At 39.4% G+C, this 24,872-nt stretch overlaps 1 protein-coding gene across 37 annotated transcripts in view; it reads right to left on the bottom strand.

Moving 5' to 3' along the window:
- Nucleotides 1-24,872, bottom strand: part of LYPD6B (LY6/PLAUR domain containing 6B) — a 170,962-nt gene that overhangs the window by 6,169 nt on the left and 139,921 nt on the right. For all 37 annotated transcript variants that reach the window (XM_070507702.1, XM_044768955.2, XM_044768948.2 and 34 more), the window contains 2 exons: nucleotides 3,704-3,856; nucleotides 421-519 (listed from right to left, as the gene is read on the bottom strand). In XM_070507702.1, coding sequence (XP_070363803.1) covers nucleotides 421-519; nucleotides 3,704-3,818 — 214 coding nt within the window. In that variant the 5' untranslated portion in view covers nucleotides 3,819-3,856. The remainder of the gene's footprint in view (nucleotides 1-420; nucleotides 520-3,703; nucleotides 3,857-24,872) is intronic.

Genomic DNA, 24,872 nt, shown 5'->3' with positions numbered 1-24,872 from the left:
ATGTTTGTCAAGTGAATGAATGAGCTTCCCAAGCATCAGTGTATCTCAAGAGTACAGAAAGCTTCCTTTGCTTTAGCCAGTAAGTATGATGTTTCTAGAGGTATCATCAAGCATTTCTGAAATTCTTAGACTGTCTCAGTCAACATTGTGGTCTATTTGTTCTCTCTGGTAAATACTATTTAAGAAATTCTGCCTCAAGGCACACACAACTACAGATTGAGGCTGTGCTATCAGTTTTCAAGTACTCTCAAAGTAGTCTGATGTCTAGATAGTCTTGTAAAAGAAATCTCTGATTCCTATAGCACATGGTCTGCCTGTTGGTTTGCTAATCCCATTACCCAAGACGCCTCTGCTCAGGGCAGTCAGGAGAGAGCTAAAGGAGGTGTGATCACAAGAGTCTTCCAAACTCAGCACACTTACCTTCTGGACACCATTTGTCTTCCGCCCATCGATTGCAGTTATAATTATCCCCTGCGTTTTCACAGGTAAAACATTTGAAGCTGTTTGGAAATGGTGTAGCTTTAGAGAAAAACGCAAAGTGAAACAGGTTAAAAAAGACAAAAATTTCACACATCAAATACGGTACAAATTTGGCAACTTTTATTAGATCAAACAAAATTTATAAGCCATCATCCTTACCATTTCCATTTCTAGGGTGCTGGACTTAACTGCCAGACTTTGGGGCATTTTCTTTATTCTCTTTTCTTTAAATATTTCATCTATGAATATTCACTATAGAATAATGAAAATGATTCCACAAAGCAGTTTGAAATATCCATGGTATTGTCCTACTATAATTTATAACTTGGGGATAAGTGAGGGTTGAGTGGGTGGGCAAGTGTGGTGGCAGGATTGGAACCAATAATTTGATATCGTATTGTCCCTGAAAAGACAACCTGAGTTTGAATTTGCCCTTCCCACTAATTAGTTGTGTGATTTTAACTTCTGGAAATAACAATATTTACAATAATAGTAACGATGAAGATCCCCATGACCTGCAGAGGTATAGTGAAGATTACATATTGCCGGAAAAATATCTAGCAGAGTCCCTGGCACATCCAATCCTGCTGGTTTGTATCCGTATGCACCTGCATCATGGCTACATTCAACCTCTAACAAGTAATCTCATTTGATAGGTGTCAATTATCACAACATTGGTCCCAACCCGGAATGTAACACTTAATATAGGATGATAGTCATTCTCAGGCCCTTACGCTCAGGAAAGGAATTATGAGCTGCTGGCAGTCTGAATGGACAGCAACTAGTATGTGTTTTCTGTCTTTATGTTTTATGCTTTTTTTTTTTCTGCCTTTTATCTTGTTATTTTAGTGACCAAGAAGTCAAAAGTATAATAAATTTGACATTTCTCTATAGGCCAGGGTATAAAGCCCTGTATAAAACTTTCAATTCTCCCATTTTTGGAGAATGAAACAGACGAAGATCAAGATCAAGACAAAGATCAAGGTGAACTCCAAATCATCCTAGTAACCTGACCACAAGTTGGGATAATAATTAGAAAGCAGGGGGTATTTCAAATACAGGGAGGATATCTGTCTATGTATAAAACAAGAGGAAAATATTGAAAGCTAAAGTTCAGAGGACATTAAGTATTGCAAATACATTTCAGTTCTGCCCACGCACAAAAGTGAATGAGGTAGGTAAATAAATAAAAAATGAAATAATAAAATCCATTTTCACCTATTAAATCAGTACAGTTAAAAAAATACTAATACTCAATGCTGGTGGGTGTACAGCTAAAATATAAATTGGCACTACCTTTTAGATTTAGCAATTCTAATTCCAAGAGTCTATTCTAAGGTCATTAGCTAATTGAAGAAGAAAACGCATTTAAAAAGATTTTCAATGAAGCATTAACATTTACCTTGCTTGTGATTGTGTGTGTGTGTGTGTGTGTGTATCTGTGGCTAATATAAATTATGGGGAATTAGTTAAACAAACTTTAGTCATATGATTAAAAAATATTTAAATCTAAAAGGCATTAAAATACTTTCAAAGACATGGGAAAATATTCAAAATATAGTGTAATGGGAGAAAAACTACAGCAAAATAAAATTTGTGTGATCTCAGGATGTCACATATTTAAATACACTTACATAGGAAAAACAGTGGAAGGAAACATATTCCAAAATGTAAAGAAGAGCTCACTCTGAATCACGGAATTATGAATAAATTTTAATTGCTCCTGTACCCTTCCTCTTTGGAGTTTTCTATAACAAGCAAATATTACTTTTTTCCTCTTTTTTTTAACAATTTTTTTCTCATCATAAAATTGTATTAGGCTTTAAAAGTTCAAAATCTGTCGATAATTTGGGTTTTATGAAAACTATGTCTGTGCCATGCCATTAAGCTACCAGTAAACAATCATCACTAATTTACAAATGTATAATAAATGACAGTCCAAGGTGTGTGTGTGTGTGGCATACATGTGTATACATATGTGTGTGTGTACACCTTCTGGAAGACAGAAGGCATGGGACATTGCAAACGATTTTGACTATAAATAAAGAGAATCTAAGAGTCTAAAAGTCATTGCTGTGGGCTGAGTCCTGGAGAGACAGAGAGATTGAGAGAGAGACAGAGAGAAGGTGGGGAAAGGGAGAGGAAATAGATTGACTAGAGGAAATAGAAAAATACACAGACATTTGTAAGGATGTGATACTGCTGCATATTTTTCATATATTAATATCCCCAAATACAATTCATCACATATACATACACACAGGTGACTGAATGTCCTAAACAATAAAGAAAACACAAAGTGAAGCACCCTAGTGATACAGGCCTCAGCTGGGAGTAGGATAAAGACAGTGGTTCCCAAACCTGGCTGTGCATCATTAGTGTCAGGAGAGCTTTTTTAAAAAGAAGAGGGGGAAAAAAAGAAAAGAAAAAAATATTCTGTATCCCACCCTCTGACTACTTCATCTCTGGAGAAGGGCCCTGGGCATATATAGCTTTAAAAGCTCCTATCATGATTCTGATACTCTTCCAGGTGTGGGAACCATAGACATTCACATTATATGAAACAATTTCTATCTGTAACAATCTCTCTCTAATAAAGTATATCAGAGAGTGTTTTTTTGGTCTGAAAAGAGAGAAAAGAGGAAAGATACATGTATACAATTACACATATATGTAAAATATATATTACCCGGTAGATAACATACACTATTTCCTTATTTTTAGATTATTAGTGGAAAAGGTGAATTTTATACAGCCTTTGCTAATGGTGACACTGCATAATATTAATGAAAATCCAAGTAGTATTCCCCTCCAAATTTGAAACACACCAAGCTATTTTCAAAATTGTTAATGGCCATTTGTAAGAATTTATATACCATTTATGCAGAATCTTCCTACAGCCGATATGCTTCTCCAACAAAGAGACCATTGAAGAATAGTGAGTTCCCTCTGCTAAGCCATTCTCAGGGACAGTGTTCAAAAAATTATTTTAAACAAGAACCCTTTTGAGACTTCAATAATAAGCCTAACCATTTCAAAGAAATGGAGAAAATTTCCGTCACCATGTATTACCTTTACCCACAGAAGTAGTGAAGACTTTCTGGTTTATTCTAGGTATAAACCAAATGTTCCCAAAAAGGCAAAGTTACTATAGGTAGTAACAGGGACTTCAAATGTGCACCCTGACCCCACAGCATGAGCCACAATGGCAACCATTACTTACGGTCGAGAGGAGGCCTCACGTTATAGAAGTTGATGTTCTTGGCAAATGCCCAGTTTTCCGAAAAGATAAAGATCTGGATAACAGCTACAGCTAGAGCATGACAGAGGAGCAGCATTCTGACCTCGGGTATGGGAAAGTCCACAATTCATATATCTACAATGAAAAGAGAGACTGGTTGACTTTATTTGCCTTTTACACATCACCAGGAGTATGTTTTGCTTCTGTTTTGAAAGCTTGGTTATTCAAATATATTCAACAATCTACTTGTTCTGTAGGGCCAGTACCCATGAGTAAACTGCATTCTTTGATCAGATGAAAGTTAAGCAATTACTGCCTTCTACTGGTCAGCCCTCTGTACTAGCCAGCTGAGTTTTAGCAGGACACCCAATGCCCAGCCTTTCTGGTTCCGGGAGAACAAGCAGCCAGTACTGGCCTGGCTGCACCCCATTTCCTTGCTGCCTGAGGCTAGCCGGTTTACTTCACGCCGAATCACCTGATCTCTTAACACCAATGGTTCGGAAGCACGTTCAGCCGAAGTTACCTACCCACCTATCTGTCCATTCCATTTCCTAAGTAAACGCTTATGTTTGATAAATTTTGCAACTCTTTCAAAACCTGGAATAAACAATAAAAGTTGGAGCAGTAGGCAGGATAGTGGGTCAAAGGAAAATGAGCTTGATAAATAAAGGCTCTGCTGGGTCCCAGAGCACAGAGATACTGAGAAGAGAAACAAGTCACTGTGAAATGCCATCCCCACCTGTTTCTGTCCCATTGGCAGCAAGGAGAAGCTGCCAGAAGGTTCTAGAAGAAATAGAATAAAAGTTGATTGAAAAGCCAAAACCATATAATGCTAGCCCTGGCCCACAAATACTACTCACTGCTTTCATAGACTTAAAGTAGGCAGGGCTGAAACCAATGAAATGACAGACATGCACATAGCACTGAGTAAAAGACAGGCCATCTTAACCCCCATAGGTTCCATTCTCTAGAAGCAGATCTTGGAGTAAGAAAATCTTCAGGAGAGATGGTCTGAACCTGTAATACCACCACTGACGGATTCTCTTTGACAAGGGGGAAGGTGTGGGCAGCAGAAAGTATGGAACTTGGAGTCCAAAGACTGTGGTTCAGATGCTGGCTCTGCTATTTATTAGCTGCCTGACCTTGGGCAAGCTTTTTAAACTCTATTAACCTCAATTTCTTCATCTGTAAGGTGGCTTAATAACAGCCGCCCTGCCCACACGTTTGGGTAATTGTGAGCATCAAATACGGGTTCAGGTAGGATCACATAGGACTGTGTATGTAACAGCACTTGTAATACAAGTTCTCTGAAAAGGTTGGAATCTCAAAGCATATTGGCTGAACTCATTTTCTTCTTGCTGAATCAACTGGCCTCAGAGGGTTTGGGGAGTTTTCCAAAGAAAAAAGGTTTGATCTCCACATATACAAACATAATCCTTCACATGGACGTTTTGTTTGAAGCCAGGGAAATAATGCTTGGATTCTAGGGCTGTTACTGCCCCGTCTTGTGTTGTGAGTAAATTGGTTTTGCATATGTGGCTAATAATGCCTACTGATGGAGATGGAACTGAATATTAGACAAAATGTAGCCACAGCATCATATCATCCCTATAGACGGCTTTTGTCACTGTTAGAACTGAGGAAGAACTCAGTGTAAAACAAACAAACAAAAACAACCTGGTAAGTTTCAAAAAACAGTCTTGCTACACTTTTATACACTGCATTTCAGCTCAGTAAAGAGTCAGACCTAGTGATACATAAATATATATATAATTCTGTCTTGGTTCATTTTAGAAACCAAAATTGACCTTTCACAGTTATCAGATTTCTAATCCCATTCTTACGCTCGTCCTGAAGAAATGGACATTTAGCCAACTATATTACTCCTTAAAGACAAGTAAGGATGAATACTGATGAAATTCTGCTTCTTCTATTTATTTCTCTGAGTTGCGACTGTTCTAAAGTCCTTATGAATTGGTAGCCAAGTTATGGTTACCTGTTCTTTACACCACTGGAGACCCTTTGACTGAGGGACTAATCCTTCTTTCACAAACCTATTTTGTGAAATAAAAAACCATTTCAAAATGACTACATTCCACAAGCAATCCACATGCATTCTTGTAAGATGGAGATGATGCCTAAGGTTTAAGATTTCAGAGGCATACTGTCTACATTCAAGTCCCTTTTCCATCACTCAGCAACTACAGGACCTTAGACAAGCTGCTTAAGCTTTCCACACCTCAGCCTCCCCATCTATAGAACGGGCATAACGACAGTACCTACCTCATGGTGTAGAAGTGAGGACTGAAAGACACCATGCACATGAAGCACTCAGTAGAGTGCTGGGCACCTGGTGAAAGCCGTATTTATGGAGCACTTTCCATTAGGTAGGGAGGAGCACTGGCTGAAATACTTTCTTCCGAACCTACTATCTATGTAGCCTCATGCAAGTTCCTTAACCTCCTGTACCACAATTTTTGCATCTATAAAATGGGAGTGATAATAATACTCGCCTCACAGGTTGTGGGCATTAGATTAGTTAATACACGTAAAGCACTTGAACTATCTAATTAGCTATGTGCCTGGCATTTTGTTAATTCTTACTAAGCAAGCATTTACTATCAGGAACAAATCCCCAAACAGTATGGAATCACAAATCAGAACGCCTGATTTTCCTCATGTAATCTCAGTGTGAGACAAAAGCCCATGCATTCATTCAATATGCCATTATCGACACTTAGTGCATAAATCATTTTTATCACTGGATCCCCAACAAGGTCTTTGCTCTCAGACAGTTTGCATTTTAGAGGGAAAAGACAAGCAACAAATACAGAAAAAAACCACAATTTCAGATAGTCATAAATTCTATGAAAGAAACACAATAAGGTGATATGTTAGTGAATAAGAGGAGCTGCTTTCGGGCCAGCCCTGGTGACCGAGTGGTTAAATTCGGTGCACTCCACTTTGGCAGCCCAGGTTCAGTTCCCAGGCACAGACCCACCCCACTCATCTGTCAGTGGCCATGCGAAAAGAGGAAGATTGGCAATAGATTTTAGCTCAGGGTGAATCTTTCTCAGCAAAGAAAAAAAAAAAGAGAGAGAGAGGAGCTACTTTACATATGTGGTGGGCCCAGTACATCTCTCTGAGTAGGTCACATGTGAACAGGCAAATTAAATGATGAGAAGAAACCATCCAAGCAAAGAATCCAAGGAAAAGAAACCAAGGCCCTAAGATGAGAAGAGGCACGCCCTGTTGAGGGAACTCAGAAAGCAGCCAGTGTGACTGGAGCATGGAGGGTGGGGGGATAGACAGTCAGAGAGTTGGCGGGGCCAGATCGCACAACACTTAGAGGCCATGGCAAGGATTTGGATGTAACAAAATCAAGAAGTTGTTTAATTTTAGATTATCTAGTTTTGAAATATATCAAGAATGCTTTGTCTCTGTAGAGTAATTCCTAGCCTTATTTCTAGCTCCTGGAACAAAGGAATACAAACAATAGTGAATACAGAGGAATACAGAATTCAGATACACCACAAAGGTTTTTCTGAATGTGTATGTGAATGGATGACAGACGACTTAAAACAACTGAAGGAGCAACAAACCCAAGGATTAGACTTGTGTTTTGGTTTCTCCATTCCATAAAACAGCACTGTAGGGAATACAGTATCATTGTTATTGTATAACTGAGGACAGTGAGGGTCAGAGGCAATATGTGCAAAGATCCTCGCACATTGCCTGGAACACAGCATCCCCTCCAAAGAGTTCCTCATAGCTCGTTCCAGCCTACTAAACTGGAAAACAGGTGCAAAGCAAACCAGAAGAATATGGCTACCATATAGACTAGATGTATTCTCATTTCCGTTTTTAACTAAAACAGCATAGCCTTATTCCACCAAAATTTTCCCAAACTGCAAAGCTTTTACCTGTCAAATGAGGAAAGCACTAAATCAAAATGTTTCCTATTTTGCAGAGCATGCTTTATCATCTATTACCATATACTGCTTTCCCCAAGCACCGATATCTATCTATTTTTCAGTGTATAGGTTTGTGTTAACATGACTGTTTGATTTTTGACAACCAAAAGACATTAGGCTAATGAAAAAGAAAATGACTGACTATAGTCTCTGGAAGTTGTTTTACATTGAGAATCATTTCACGGAGACTCTGAACTAAAATCATCTGCTGAGACTTTGCTGAGCTGGCTCTCATTACAGTCTTTGCTGCAGAACAAGGTTACAGTAGAGCTTGTATTTTCCTCCAGGAGGAAAAAAAATCTTTAATACAAGTTAGACTAAACCATTCTGGCACTTTCTCCAGGACCATCACATAGAGTAGAGTTCTTCACATGGGGGAGGGGTGACCTGTGAGCTTCTTCAGGTTATTTGCAAAACCTTTTGTCCATACGTATTTTCCCCCTGAGTTGAGTATCTCAAAGGAATCCGAGACTCACATAATAGTTAAGAATGGCTGCTTGCTGTTTCAGAATATAGCTGTTATAATTCTGCTTCCTGTAACTTAGATATTTTCATGTTTTGTCACTAAGTTCCACATATACATTAGGTATCTGGTCCACACTCCTCAAACTCAAGGGTGGCTCAAAACATTCGTCCCCAGACAGAACTCATACAGTCATCCATCTTTCTCAGATAGTAGGCCTGGTCAGAAACCCCTCACCTATGGCGCTGGTCTTCCATTTATGAGTCCTCGCTTTGGAAAGTATATCAGTTCTTGTTCCAGAACGCAGTGTGCTCTTTTGCAAGGATGGAAGAAATTTCTGTAAGGCATATTTGTAGGGATACAACAGGGATGGGCAACTCTCAGGCAATTCCAGAGAATGACTGGCAGCCAGATTTGTAAATTTAGGAAATCCCACTTGAGACCTTGGCCCACTACTGCCTCAGTAAAGGACCTACATGGCACTTGGTCCAGAAGCAGGACTATCTCCCATGTCTGAGTGATGGTAATCATCTCATCCTATATGTGACATTTTATGCTTTCGTGGAAAGTTGGTGGGGGCCTCGGGAAGTGGTGCATCCTTGACATAATAAACTCTTTTGAGGTAGGAAAATGACCCATATTATTTTTTATATTCCCTAGGCCCATGCTCAGTGCATGGTAGATACTCAGTAAATACTTTTTGGAATAGAACCAACATCATTAGCTATGACCTATAATGAGCGCCTTTCTTAGCAAGTAAGACAAAGGTTGTGGGCAATAAGGAGCTGGCAGGGTGTCCAAAGATGAGAAAGAAATGATGGACTCAAAAGGAGATTTGAAAAAGAAGAGACCAAATAGAGGTGGTAAATACTGGCACTTGCACAATTGCTAAAAATGAGTCAGCAAGCACAAGGCCAACATCAACCGCCAATAAAACAAATAAAATGGATAATTTAAGGTAAGCTGCTCTACTATGTCCAACATGCCTATCAACACTTGCATTCACACCTTCCTGCAAGCATCACTTATCCCACAGTAAGACACTTTAATGACAAATTTTAATAGGCCTGGTTTCCCCTATAAAAACAGTAGAAGGCAAAGAGGAAATTCAAAATGAGTGCTGAAATTTTACTCAGAAAGAGTGGAATAGATGAAAACACTCCTCACAAAAGGAGAAATTTGCCAGAAAACTTTACTATTTACAACAAGGGTGGCACTACTTGCTTCTGGCTATTAGGAGAGGTTGGCCAATGGCGATATTCTGGTTCCCATAAATTCAGGAAGAGTGTTCATGGGATTTACATTGAGACTCTGATCTAGTTCCCTTCCTTGCAGGAAAAGTGAGAATTTAGCTACTCACCTTGCTGGGAATTTGACAGCCCAGCTCCTAAGGCTTCAGCTTCTACCTTCTTTGATAGGTTCTCTCTCTATTTCTGGTACCTGAGTTCTTTTTTTCCCCCTAAGTTTAAATATGAATTTCTTTAATTTTAAAGACATTTAATCCAGCATTTCTATGTGCCTGAAGCAAAATATGAGAGAGAACTTTAGCTTATGCTCAATCCATCATCTTCACCCGAAAATACAAAATCTCCATGGAATACCATGGATTTTACTCTTGGAGAACAACATTCAGCAGGGGAAAATAGAATCATGATTCAGCCTCTCATGACAGCTTGTCCAGATCTTGAAAGTAGCATGACTATAAGTCACGCATTTATACAAGGTACTGTGCTAAACACTTAGTAATTCAATAGTGAATGAGAGACACACAGCCCCTGTGCCTCTCATCCATTATTGGAACCAAAAAGTCAATGTGAGTCACTGGTGAGATGTGACTGCCAAGAGTTAAGACAATCATCCTTGAGGGGAGAAAAACCAACGAGCTCTAGATTCAGACATACCTAGAACAAATTTCTGGTTCTATCTTTACTAATCAGGTGACCACAGAATTAAGAAGTATTGCCTCCATTTGCCAATAAAAAAGATAAATGTTCTAAGTTGTGTGGATTGAGTGCAGTTACACAGGTGAAGCACCTTTTACTTAGATGGGCTTCAAGAAATGTTAGGTGCCTGCTCTTCCTCCCCCTCCCGCCTTCCCTGCTTCTTCAGACATCAGTAGCAGGAGAATAAAGATCAGATTAAGGGATATAATTGCCCAACTCCATTCCATAACAGCTGGACCAAATCCGGTAAACAGAGTTGAGTTTGATGCACTCATTTCTTAAGAGGATTCACAAATTCTCTCTACTGCAACCAAATGGTAAGTTGGAATGAATGACTGCTAAGGTTCCTTCCACTTCTAATATTCTATGACTTTTATAGAAGTATATTAATGAAAAATTCCAGTTATGACATAAAAAGTCATGTGTAATATAGTATTCCCATAATATTTCAGATTCTTCCTGTGCTGTTTTAAAGAATACAAAGTTAAAAAATCTCATCAAGCACAGGATCAAAAACTCAGAACTGAGTATCTCATTTCTAAATAGAAAGCTGTACATTTTGCAGCGCTAAAGATAGAAGCTTTTTCTACTATATGCAACTTGATAAAAAAGAATGTCTAAAACAGTGCTAACATTAAAATAATTTCATTATGCAAATCAATTTTAAATCTATTCATGAATTAATACAGGACCCATAAGTGTGTAATTTAGGTGGAAAAATAGTCTAATCAATTTTAAAGACATCTTTTAAAATGTGATTCACATTTTAAGAAAAAGTTAAAAGACATTTCCAAAGTAATAGCTTTTCAGCTGCATTTTTGTCAAAGATTTTATTTTACATCTTTTTTGAGGAGCCTTTCATGATGCTGGAGAAGTAAGATGGTAAGAACTCCACATGAGCAAGATTAAAAAGCTGAGATGTTTAGGAATTTGAAACTGGACTCCTTTTTAAAAGAAGCAAGATTGGTTTGGCAGGTTTTATTGAACTATTTGGACCAATGGTAGGAACTCAATAAAAATATGTTAATTGATTAAATTTGAGAGTATCCTTCAGATGGGTGGAATAATTTTTACCCCGTTTGCTTCCATAAATGATTTTTAGGAGGCTTATGCCAAGTCACTTTATGCATTAAGGCTCTCAAAACAAGCAGTAAAAACCATACTGGATGAGAGGAGAGCACAGATCCTAACTCCTTCCGTGAACGGTGTTCCTCTGCTGTGTTACCCTTTGCTCTGTACTTCCTAGGAGCCAAGGGAGACACAGGTGGGACACATATTCCCATTATTGGATAAAAGGAAACTCTTCCTGATACTTAATTCTCAAATTAACGGGCCATATGCGTTATCATACAGAGAGCACCAAACAACATATGGATAATGCCTAAAATTTGTTTCAAAGAGCTCCACATGCATCCTTCTTTTGGCCAATTCCTTTAAAAGAGCCAAGGGCATTATATGAAAAGGTATTCTATGCAGATATTTCTGCGGTCAAGGAGGCAAATGAGGGAGATATTTTTCTTTTCCATGGGAGAGGGGTGTCTTTAAATCTGAGAGAAAGATACAATAACTGGACAGAAGTTCTGCAGGAGAGCTGCAGGCACACAGGTGTTTGGTGCTGTTAACAAGCGACTCCACTGGCAGAACCGCACGGATATGAACCCAGTGGCAACACAGCCTGGGCATGGAAGACATTGTTTTATGTTCCACATCCTTGCATGCTTTACTGAACTCATTTCTTTTAATAACCAACCCAAGCTCTCATCATAGAAATCTAGGCTGAAATGTCCGACAGCTGGTTAAGGATCCATTATTCCACATTTGTTGAGTGGAGAGGTGGTTCATCCCAAGGATGCATTCCCTAATGCATGGCATACAGAACTCAACTGAGAAAATTTAGCTTTCAGGGTCACTCGGTGTGTTGGTGATAGCTAGCACTTTTGACTTCATTTAGTCTCAGCCAACATAGAAAAATGACCAGAAAAATAAAGTGTTCACACAGATGTGTCTCTCATTTGAATCTCTCTGTATATTTTCTAATATGAACATATGCATACCCACATACATATATGCATATGTGTATATGTGCATATACACATACATACATTTATTGAATGAATTGAATTGCTTAAGTGCTAACTATATGCCAGCTTGTAAAGTGTCCCTAGAACTCTGTTTAAGAAACTGTATTACTAGAGGTTGGTGGCGTAGTGGTTAAGTCCACACACTCCACTTCGGTGGCCCAGGGTTCACGGGTTCAGATCCCGGGTATGGATCTATACACTGCTCATCAAGTCATGCTGTGGCGGCATCCCACACACAAAACAGAGGAAGATTGTCACAGACGTTAGCTCAGTGATGATCTTCCTCAGCCAAAAGAGGAAGATTGGCAACAGATGTTAGCTCAGGGCCAATCTTCCACACCAAAAAAATTAAAGAAACTGTATTATGAATCATGTCAACTGCTTTCAGCACCTGCATGGTTATCTTTCAATTGGGAGAGCTTTAGGATAAAGAACTGTTACTGTGCATTTGTCCTGTCATCTTTCTTCTGCCCTAGGGTTTTATGTCACTGACCCTTGGTTACAGAGTCTCCATTAGCTCAACTTTATTCTTGATTCTATATCTAAAAACATATTACACAAGTAAAAAGCATGTTCGTGGGTATCATTCTGAACCAGGAGGGCATTTGAAAACCGACAATAAACTACATGCTAGGGCAAAAGAATATCATGCTGACTTTTACATAGTCACAAAATCTAGAGCAGATTATTCAAAGAACTCTCTGGAAGCTGACATGTTTATAAAAAGCAATCCTAATAAAAAATATCCGCGTTCTGCATATATAACAATGTTACAGTGTGTCACTTGCACTATAAATTGTCACTATTGCCACTTGGAGCAGAAGGAAATGTACATATATAAAGATATATAGGTGCATAATTTCATATTCCCAGAGGAAACTGAAAAATTATGTGCATTAAATAGTGTTTTAATTGCAACATGAAAAACTACATTTAAGCAACAGTTCAGGATCCTGCAAGGGTAAAGCCAAGTGTAAATGCTGCTGAGTATAACGGGGAAGAATGGCTTCTGGAGGCACTCAGGCCTGCACGCAAATCCTGATCCTGTCACTTGTTGGATCTACTACCCCTAGTTGACCCCTCTATTGCTCTGAGACTCAGTTTCTCCCATCAGTAAAATAAAGATATTAAATATCTATTTTACAGAGAGTTGTGGGAATTAAAGGAGAATGAATAAGTTCCCACCCACTGCTGTTCTTATTGTCAAATATTAAATCAATCAGAAAGCTAAAAGGAAAGATTTATGCTTCCTCTATGAATGACATACCAGCCAATTTCATTAAGATCAAGCAACAGGTCGAAGATTTAAGACTGAAATTCAATATACATATTTTCAGCTCTCAAATTCTATGCTTATCTGAGCATATATGACAGAAGGATGTAAAATTCCTCTAAAGACCAATTTTAAGAAAACTACTCTAGAATATATGTGGGAACAATATCTAGGCCTCAGTAGAGCACTTTCACTTATCTGCTTTCTGATAAATCTATCTCCTTTGTCCATACTCATAAGTATTGTGCAGCAATTCCTAGAAAGTTTGCTTTAAAAAGCAACAAGCTTTGTGCTCTCACACGTCTCAGGACCTTGTCCTTCCCACTCATATTTAAAGGCCCAGTTCCAGTAGTTCTCATTCATGGAAACTACCTGTGTCTACCCCAGCCCATGGGTTAGTCTCTACCCTGAAAAAAGCTTTGTTTGGGGACGTAAGACTGTTCTTCCTTGCTTAGCACTGGATTGGGCAGAGCAAGTTCCAGTCTGATGGTCACGTGATGGGCCGAAGGTCTCTCAAGGCCTGATACACTTGCAGGTATTATCAATAAAAATAAATTTAAAAAAAAAAAAGCTTTTTCATCTTTTCTACCAACAGAATTTCCATTTCCATTTGGATTGCTCACTTAAATTTTAGGTTAACCATGTGAAGATTCTGAGACTCTATTTTCAGCAACTGAAAGTCTGGCCAATCATGACCTAGTGTATTCACGTGTTGTTCAACACACACTATGTTGGGCTTTAAAAATACTACAACCACACGATCTTCCCAAGCTATCCTAGTAGGGTGAAAGGGGTGTGACACAGCTGGGTTTTCACCTTTTGACCCTCCAGACCCACCCTCTACCCCACCACCCACTGCTCTGTGCCCTGGGAAGCTGAGCTACAAAACCACTCACACAGTTTCCTTTCCCATGACTTCCAGTTTGGTTTGGCCAATGGTGGGCCTGGCAGATTGGAGGGTGGGAAGAGAGTGAGACCAGAGTGTGTATTCTCCTGACTGTCTCCCTGCCAGGTTGTCATCATATCCCTCAGCTCCTGTAAGGTGGCCAACTCCCCAGCTACCATCTCCAGGGGTCTGGTAACCATTTTCTCCCCTCGTCCTTTAGGCCTAAGGATAAAAATGGCTCTTCTCTGTTGCTAAGTCTGGAGTTCAGTACTATCACTTACTGGATTCCCCAAATCTAGCCTACACCCTTGTAGACAGCCCCTTGTCGATTCTCTAAAATAACACTGCTCTGAATATGCCATCTGGTTCCTTCCAGGACCCTGACTAAGCCTTGCATCAAGACTTGAAATACCAGGAAGAGAACCACTCTGGACCAGGATCCTGGCTTGTTATAGCAGAGCTGTTGATAGGAACAGCTACAGTGAATAAACAGTACCTCTTTACTAGGAAAGCAGAAGAGCAATTGTTACCATTGGGTTATAGGACACCAATGATTGGATTTCCAACAATTGATTTATGCCACAAACCAATCAGAGTAAGAATGAAGGTTTTAGAAAGAAAATGAGAATATTAACCGAAGATAAATCTGGCTAAAGAATATTTTATAATCTCCTGTAAATATCAAAACCGCACAAAAATTCACCTTTTGCCCCTCCAGAAAAAGGTCAAACCCCACAAAAATTTTCTGCTCTCACCATCATTGAAAAACATTGTTAAATAAGTAGAGAGACAGCCAAGATAAATGAGCTGAGAAAAAATACCACATATTGTTATGGAAATAGCACGGAAGCCCACTGAAGCTTTAGGATACTCAAGGCTGCACCCTCCTACTGCATTATAGGACCTATAAATATTTGCACAGAGAGATAAGTTTATTTAAATGCAATGAATTCACTAAACACTGAATTAATATTATTGATCATTAATATGGAGTCCCATATTAATGCCATGGTATTTTGGCCTATACTCTCCTTCCTAAAATCTTTTATTTCAAGAAACACTAGCTTTTTGCATGGCAATAGGCTTCTCACTTAAATGAAGAACCTTCTCCTGAACTGCCCTCTGGTTATTCTATGGTTACCTCTTGTCCTCAGCAGTCCAAACCTTCCTACTGGGATAATGTTCTTAGTAGCCTCATTGGCCCAGAGAAGCCCTTTACTTCACCTTCCAAAGTTACTCAAACTACCTTTCTTAATCAATTTTCTTTCTTCCTCCTCCTTTTTCACTCCCTGCTACCCTCACTCAAGGACATCTGAAAGGGGTGAAGAAAAAAAAAGTTCAGCTTGGAATGTACATTGAGATCTCATCCATATTCTGTACCAATTTCCAGACCATAAAACTCCTTATTGGCAAAGAAAGTGTTCTATGATAATGCCTCAAATAGTCCCTTTTACCTTGTGCTTAAAATAAAACACAGCTTGAATGTACTTTTTAAAACAGTGGTATGCAATAGGTCAAAGAGGCCAAAAGAGGGATTCTTCTCTTTTCTATTCCCTTTTTGTTAATGGACACAAAATTCTCCTCACAGAAAGCATCTAAGAGAGACGACTAGCTTAGGGATTTGACAAGGTTGACATCTGGAAAGTGAGACTGAAGAAGTACCAATGACCCTCCTTATTATTCAGAGTATGCCAGAATGTGGAGCCCCACTGTAGTTGACGGCCAGCTCACATCACTGATGGCAAAGAAGACCTCTGGTCCAGGGAGTGGTAATTCTGGGCTATCGTCTTCCATTGTGGGTAAAAACCTCTCCAGCAGCCAGCATAGTGCCTGTACTTCAGGACTTATCATAACTCATTAACCTTCCCCCTAATGCCACCATGGCTGTCCCAGTACTGTTTGTGTTGGATAGATAGTAAGTAATCATTGAACAATCGTTTGAATAAGGTAGACTTCACTTATTCATTCAGTTTGCAAAGTCCATTCCCCTAACTCAGGCAGACTGATTTCCATTTGCTTTGGTGTCTGGGTTTCAGCAGCAGGCACTTACCCCAACTCATGGCTGTGCAGCCTCAAATTAGCACACTCACAGTACCAAATGACTCATCGTCAAAGAACTTTCCCATCTGACACTAATTAATCTTCCCTGCATCCCTCTGAGGTAAGTGTGGTGTGCTCATCGGCAGGTTATAAGGAGGAAACTGGGGATGAGGAGGTTACGGGTTATGCTAAAGGTTATTAAGGGTGTCTTCTGGGCAATGAAGTCAGAATGAAGTAATCTGGGTTCGGTCTCCGTCCACTCCGGAATCCAGGCCTTATCCCCATGCTTGACCACTTTATCATTCTCTGGGCTTTTGTGAAGGTGCGGACAGAGTCTAGCAGATTTGTGCATTTCAAAAGGGGGAAAAATATCATAATTTGCCCCTGCTAAATACTTTAGATGTCTTTCCCACGATAATTCATATTAGAAGTCATCTCTCTCAGATCTGTTCCTGTAAAATTATCTTGTTAGGTAGATTTAGTACTGTCTCCTGGAAAAAGGGCTGAAAATAATACATCTTCATCCCTCTTCCTAGGAAATGCATGGTGAGGTTCACTCTTGCACCTTCAGAGGCACAAGCCAGCACACAGGAGTTCAGGGTTACTGCCTGTCCAGGCCTGTGAATGGCCCAGAGCAGAATGATGGCACGGCCTCCTTGACATACTTCACCCACGCCCTTGCTGCTCTGTAGCATGCTGTCTCTGATCGGTTCCATAGAGCATGCATATAGCAAATACTTCAACCTTCTCTACCATCGGCCTTTATGACTTTGCCAAAGAGAATCAGGATTGGCTATTTGCAAGGGAGAAGCAAGCTTCAATCACCAAAACCATGTCCTTTTTCCTTTCCTGTTCCTCTTCCTCCTCCCCTGTCCTAGATAAGGTCCTGACCCGGGGTTTCCCGCCTTTATGTTATTACTATTTCTTTCCTCAGGAACCATGTTCACTCTCACACAACCAACTCCATTCCTTGTCGATTTCTAAATCACCAGGCCCATCCTTGACCTGAGGAGGCTGGATTGTGAACCATGATTTTCTACCATTTTTATATAGCATGAGTTGGAGTAGATGACTTATTATTTCATTTGGGGAATGACTAGTCCTAATAGACATTAAAACATTCTCTTATGCTACAATAATTAAAACAGTATAGTAATAGCATACGAGTAGATAAGCAAATGGAATAGAATAGAAAGTCCAGAAATAGACTCAAATACACATGAGAATTTGTTACATGGTAAAGGTGGCTTCTCAATCCTGTAAGGTAAGGATATACTTTAAGAAGTTGAGTTGGGACAACTAGGTCAGGAAAAAATAATGTTGGATACATACCTCGAACTATACACACAAAAAACAAAGCCATAAAAGTTTCAGAAGAGACAAGTTTAACACAGAATGTATTAGACAATCTTAAAGAATTATTAGTGTAATAATGATATAGAGGTTATGTTCACAAAAGTCCTTATATGTTATTGACAGATACTGATGCACTTACAAAGAAAATAATATGATATCTGGAGTTTGCTTTAAATATTCTCAAAATGGATGGGACAATAGGAAAAATAAGATTGGTAAAATACTCCCAACTGTTGAAGCTGGACGATGGGTAGTTGAGGTTTATGATACTATTTTCTCTAATTTGTATATGGTTAAAATTTTCCATAATAAAATGGTTTTTTTAAAAGCACCAGAAGAAAATATGAGTGACTTCCTCGGAGTGGGGAGAGGCCTTTCTAACTATGATTCAAAACCCAGAAAGTATAAAATTAAATTTGACAAATTTGATAAATTCAATTACAGTACACAACAATAACTTCTGCATGGCAAAAAAAATACCATAAGCAAAGTCAAGAAGCAAATAATGACCTGGGGAAAATATTTTCAGCTCATACCACAGACAAAACAATGAATAATCTCACTGATAAGGAAAGAGCTGCTAGAAATCAATAAGAAAATTATCAGCAACTCAACAGAAAAACTAGCAAAAAACATTAATAGACATTCCACAGAAAAGTAAATAAGGGGCTAGCCCCGTAGCATAGTGGTTGGGTTTGCGAGCTCCGCCTCAGCAGCCTGGGGTTCTCAGGTTCAGATTCCAGGGGCGGACCTACACACCACTCATCAAGCCATGCTGTGGTGGTGTCCCACATACAAAATATAGGAAGATCGGCACAGATGTTAGCTCAGGGTCACTCTTCCTCAAGCAAAAAGGGGAAGATTGGCAACAGATGTTAGCTCAGGGACAATCTTCCTCACCAAAAATAAATAAATAAGTGCATAAGTAAAATGGCCTTTAAGTGCCTTGAGAAAAGTTAAGCATCTTTTCGAGTAGGAGAAGTATAAAGTAAAAGTATACTTTATAACTTCCAAATTTTCACTAGTCTGATAGATATAAATGTTTTCTGACACTCTCTTTTGAGGAGACCATGGGAAATCAGTCATTTTTATATATTGCTGGTGGGAATGTGACCCTTAAGAAGCAATTTGGTAACATTATTAAAATTTCAAGGGGCTGGCCCAGTGGTGTAGTGGTTAAGTTCGTCTACTCTGCTTTGGCAGCCCGGGGTTGCAGGTTAGGATTCCAGGCCCAGACCTAGCACTACTCTCAAGCCACACTGTGGCGGCATCCCACATAAAATAGAAGATAGGCACAGACGTTAGCTCAGTGATACTCTTTCTCAACCAAAAAGAGGAAGATTGGCAACAGATGTTAGCTCAGGACCAAACTTCTTTACCAAAAAAAAAAAAATTTCAAATGCATTTGCCCTTGACCCAAAATCACACTTCTGGGAATTTTTTCCACATATAGCCTGCATACATGCACAATAATATATTGCCATGATAGTTATTGCAGCACTGTTAGTAATAACAAATGATCAGAAACAACCCAAGTGTCCCTCAAAAAGAGTATATGCATGTGTGTGTGTGTATACATAGATATATATATAGATATATATATAGCCAGCCCTGGTGGTCTAGAGGTTAAGATTTGGCGCTCTCACAACCACAACCCAGGTTCATTTCCATTCAGCGAACCACATCACCCATCTGTTGGTCATTATGCTGCGGTGGTTGCACGTTGCTGTGATGCTGAAAGTTATGCCATCAGGATTTCAAATACCAGCAGGGTCACATGGTGCACAGGTTTCAGCAGAGCTTCCAGACTAAGACATATCAGGAAGGATCTGGCCACCCACTTCCAAAACAATTGGCCATGAAAACTCTGTGAATAGCAGCAGAGTATTGTCTGATATTGTGCCAGAAGGTGAGAGGAAGGCACAAAAAAGACCAGGCAGGGTTCCACTCTGCTGTACACAGGGTCACAAGGAGTCAGAATTGACTGGATGGCACTGATAACAAAAGCACAAATATATACATATACACAATGGAATATGATGCAGCCATTTAAAAAAATGAGGATGATCCCTATATCCTGCTGTGAAAAAAGTTCTAGGAGATATATATATATATCTCTATATATAGATGAATGGAGATAGAAATAGAGATATGACTATCTAATGTCATTTTTTACATTAGAGAATGGAATAAAAACATGATACATATTTACTTATATATGCTTAAATACACTCAGTAACAATACATAGGGAACTAATAGAAGTGATGGCCGTAGGTGGATGGGCAGAAGTAAAAAATATAGTATAAGGGAACAGGTGGAAGGAGACTTCTCAGAATATACCTCATTTCAGTCTTTTGATTTTTGATCCATATGAATGCAGAAGTTATTAAAAACTTAAAGAGCTCAATTGGCTCTGTAGTTTATGATTAAGCATCTACTACATAGTTAAAGCTCTATAGTTCTCTCCAATGGACCAGGGGCCTGAAAATCCAAAGAGCAGATGATACAAAATAGCATTTTTGTTTGGCTTTGAAATGTATCATTTGATTGCAGGGATGAGATTACCAAACAATTTCACCATCCTAATTACATTTTGCTAATTCCTTTGGTAAAGTCCCCTGAGAGTTTAGTAAGAACACAGTCACAGCTGTCTGCAACAAGAGCAGATTATGAATGTAAGGAAGATAAACAGCCAGGAGCACTGGCTTCTTCCAGAACAGAAGCGTTAGATCCATTCAAGATATGGGGATTGTTGACTCTGAGCTACCCATCTCTCTTACACTACAGGCCAAGTGGTTCTACTTTCTTCATCCCCAAGGTCCATTTCTATCTTGCCCCGACTCTAGACCCCAGATTGCATCTTTAGAAGGATTTATCTAAACTAGATGTAGAAGATAGTTACCCATTTTTAAGATTAAAAATGCACAATTGCCATGAAGAGTGTCTGACCCACACAAAATAACAAAACTATTACATTAACATGATAGATAATTTGAACAAATTAAAAAAACTCAGTTTTTATACACTCATAAGCCCACATTGCTTTAGTGCATCTAAATGAACAATTTCTGTTAGGCTCTTTGAAATATGAGAAATCATTCATCTCCCATGCCTGCATTTGAGGTTCTGGGATCCCAGATTTCAGTCTTTGGAGTAGACAAGAGGAGGTGGCCTGGGAAGCCTCTCTCTTAGCCCCTAGCACGAAGGCTTCATGGGTAAGAGGGGGCTATAACCCATTCCCATAGGAAAGGATGCAATGGTGCCTTGTGTACATAGAGTAAGGGGAAATTCCTGCTAGCTAAGTGACAAGCTAAATATTTTGCCATAGCTGGGCTATTTCTTAGCATTTCCGTTTCCTTCCATATGGAATCCAGTGTTAAAAGTTAGTGCTAACATTGCAGAAGTTACTTAACCTCCCTGTGCCTCAGTTTCCTCATTATAAAAAGCAGATAATAAAAAAATAATGACCTCTAGTGAGTGAGTTCACATGTCTCAAGCTTAGAATAATGACTGGAAGGTAATACAAACTCAATAAATTCTAGCTACCCACAGGTAACGTCTTAGAGGTATGTTTAAAACTCTCTTCGGAGCCAGCCTTCCAGGGCTACCTCTTGAGAAGTTACAGAATACGTCCTCTGTCACCATTTTCCTTAGACTAATTAGCTACAGTACAAATGGAAATTATTCACTTCATAATTTCGACTTTACTAGTGTTGAATGATTTACATAAATCCTGGAGTTAGGCAGTCCCAGAACTGCATTCCTTTCTTTGGCAAATTTGTATGTCTTCCTCCAAAGGCAGTCTTTGTTCACCACCTCTTGTCTGGGAAATGACTTCAGGCTGGGGTTAGGCAGAGAATGTCAATCCCTTTCCCCACCCTCTACGCAAGGGCTTGGAACCCGGGGGAGCAGAGGAAGGCAGTGCACACAGACTAGGGCAGAACCAACCAGCCCTGCCTTGATAAGAGACCCTGGGTGGGGCCTATTTACAAATGGGAGAGCAGTAATGCAGTTAGACTCCAGGATCTGGCACCTCTGAGCCTTTATTTCCATCACAAGGGGGTATTAAATTGTCATGATCTGGAAACAAATGGGAGAAAAGAGTATTTATAATCAGTAGTTTAAATGTGTGCTTGTCTCTCTCCTACAGTCTCTTCTTAACATTATCCAAACAGGAGAGGAAAAGGAACCAGGAATGCTGCATCCAGGCAGAGACCATCTAGAACTTTATAAAAATGTTCCCCCAAATCACGTGATCTTAGGGAAGCAAACAGAATTAAACTGTGTCCGTGATGGGAAATGAGAGGACATTTTCTTGGCTAATTATTTGAAAAATATACCTTTGCCTCACTCAAAATTTTCACCCAGTATTTCTTTCCTTATACTTTCCTCATTTAAAATGTACATTTTAATTAATTTCATAAGATAATCCAATTTACACACTCTAGATGGACTTAACACAGTTGTTCAGTTATTCAATCAGTATTGATGGACCACCTACTATGTGCCAGGAATTGTTGTGTCCACTGTTACAGCTTCAACCCCTAAAACAAAGTTCCTGCACAGAGATCTGACTTTCCAATGATTTGTTAACGGTTTACTCCATGCACCCCCACACAGAATAACCTCCTTTTTAAGCTAACATTTATTGAGAGCCTGTAGGTGTCAGACACCTAACACCATTAATTCATTTAATTCTCACAACACCCCTGTGAGGTGGGCGCTAATATTATCCCCACTTTACAGGTGAGGAATTTCAGGTTTTAAAGAGAGGAATTTGAACTTTAAGTTTAAATTAACTTACCCAAGGCTACAAAGCTAGTAAATCATGGATAAAATTTAAATTCAGGTCCAATTCCAAGCTCCTCCATCCTAATCCCTATACTATACTGCCTCCCAAACTTCTTAAATGGCAAGCCAGGATGGATATATTTGGTTTATAATAGTCTCTTCTACCTTTTCTTTGGTTTGCTGTGATTCTCATCTTCTGTACAATGCCTTCTGAGCATCTAGAAAATGATCACTTGAAAACAACTGTATCAAGTCATGGGACCATGACAGAGCAGCCTAAGAAATGACAGCCATTTGTACATAAATATTTAAATATATGCACTGCACTCCATTTAGTGCATTATTCAAATTCTGGGCTTATACAAAAAGGTTTCCAGAACTTACCAGCTGCTTCCTTTTGTGATCTCAATGGTTCTCACCCAAACAAGACTCAAAGGACCCATTTTCCAAATCAGCTTCCTTCTATTTACACCTGGTCATTGATGTCATTTGCCTTCATTTCTGCCAACCCCACACTGACTAGGCAGGAGAATCCATTTGAATTCTCTCTCCCTAATTGCTTCCTTTCTTTCTCTCCAAACCTTGCATTTTTTTTCCCCCTAAAATCTCCTAAGCTGAAACCATAGTTCAGTGAAGTGACTGTGATTAAGCAAATCATGAACCTGCTCTGGGCGTCACTGTAATTGCTCTCATCAGGGGCACTTCCCGGCTCTGCTGGTAGGAGGCCTGGCCAGCCTAGAATACCTGCTCCCTGTCCGTGGGTGGAGTGTCAGCGGATGGCAATCAGGCTGCTGTTTTCCCAGGTTAATGTGAGATTGTTCAAATTTGGGGCTTCAGAGCCTAATTATTCTCCTCCATTTCTTTAATCAGTTCACTGAGAAAACCTTGCCTTTAATCCCTGGATGCCCCAGAAGCCCATGCAACTGTTCAGGCTGTGGTGCCAGATTCTCCAATGGGAAGAAGAAATGTGAGCAAAGGGAGGTACCCGTCTCCCCTCTCACCATATTCAAGCTCCCTGAGGGCAGGAGGAGTCTTTTATCTCCAGCAATGGGTTTGGCACAGAGCGGGGCCCAAATGTTGGCTGAATATTGTGGAATGAAGAAAGGAGGTATGAAAGTAAAATCACGTTTTCTTTTAAGGAACAATTTATGGGACAATGGATTTAATAAGAAGAACAAACACTAGCATAGGGGATGTGCATACTGCATGCTAAAATGAGAAGGCAGGAAAGACAGGGACTTGTGAGTGCTAAGTCACATGGCTAGTGCTCAGTACCTATCTTACAGCAAAGATTATCTGACTTCTCACCATTAACTCAAAACACTTAAAGGTTGCAAATCTGTATGAGAAAGAGATAGAGACTGAAGTACAGAAGTATCAAACTGACACGGAATCAGGAGCTTTCCTCAGGAATACAGCAGCAGCTGTAATAAGCAACATCCTAACAAGCCCGATTTGGTTATGAAATCCTTCAAGGAAAATTCCAGAACCTCAGGAATTTAACACTTTAATGAGACCTACCAGGTAGTTATATAAAAAAACAGAGCCACCCCTGCTTAGGCTTTTAGTTAACTTCCTATACCTTACGGCAGTGGCAGCTTATGAAGGAAAGTAGAGAGTGAGGGTTCCCTGGACCCCGCAGGAGGACAGCCCTAAGAAAACTGGGTGACGTTCTGCAGCTGCGGCATGGCCACCCATCACATTTGGCTTCCTTTTGCGTGGGTAATTCCATTGAGCCTGGATTGGAAGTGTCATGTTTCGGCATCATCAATCCAAATTTATCTCTGGAGTTCTTCTTAGCTGAGAAAGTACTAATCAAATAAACTTTTAAAATTGAAAATGCATATACATAAATATATATACACATATCCCATATATTTGTGTGTATGTGTGTATATATATATATATATTCCTTGTCTAGTTCTTCAGTAAACATTCTTGAGTACCTACTGTGCACTGTATGAGGAACTAGAAATAAAAATTTAAGTAAGACATGGTCCATGCCCTAAACTGATCTGAATGTAGCGATGAAGGCAATCCAGGTACAAACGGCCAACATGTGGCAGCTGCTATAAGGACAGTGGATTATGAAGCATGACTAACTCTATTTCCTTTTCTAAAAATGAGGTAACTTTTGTAGGTAGTGAAGCATATTATTAATGCTGAAACCATGCAGGGAAGCTCCCAGAAATAAGCAAATTCTGCGAAGAACACATCTGCAGATGTTTAGTTTGGCCAAGGAGAGGAACTGTCTCAAGAAAAAATTTTTTTCTTTAGACAAAAAAAGGAAGCATGCAGGCTGAGCCTTTGCTTAGACATCGCCGGAGGGAACGAATGGGTGCA

The sequence above is a fragment of the Equus asinus genome, chromosome 4 (genome assembly GCF_041296235.1).
Source record: "Equus asinus isolate D_3611 breed Donkey chromosome 4, EquAss-T2T_v2, whole genome shotgun sequence".
NCBI classification, from domain to species: Eukaryota; Metazoa; Chordata; class Mammalia; order Perissodactyla; family Equidae; genus Equus; species Equus asinus.
This window is presented reverse-complemented; position numbering and strand designations above follow the sequence as displayed.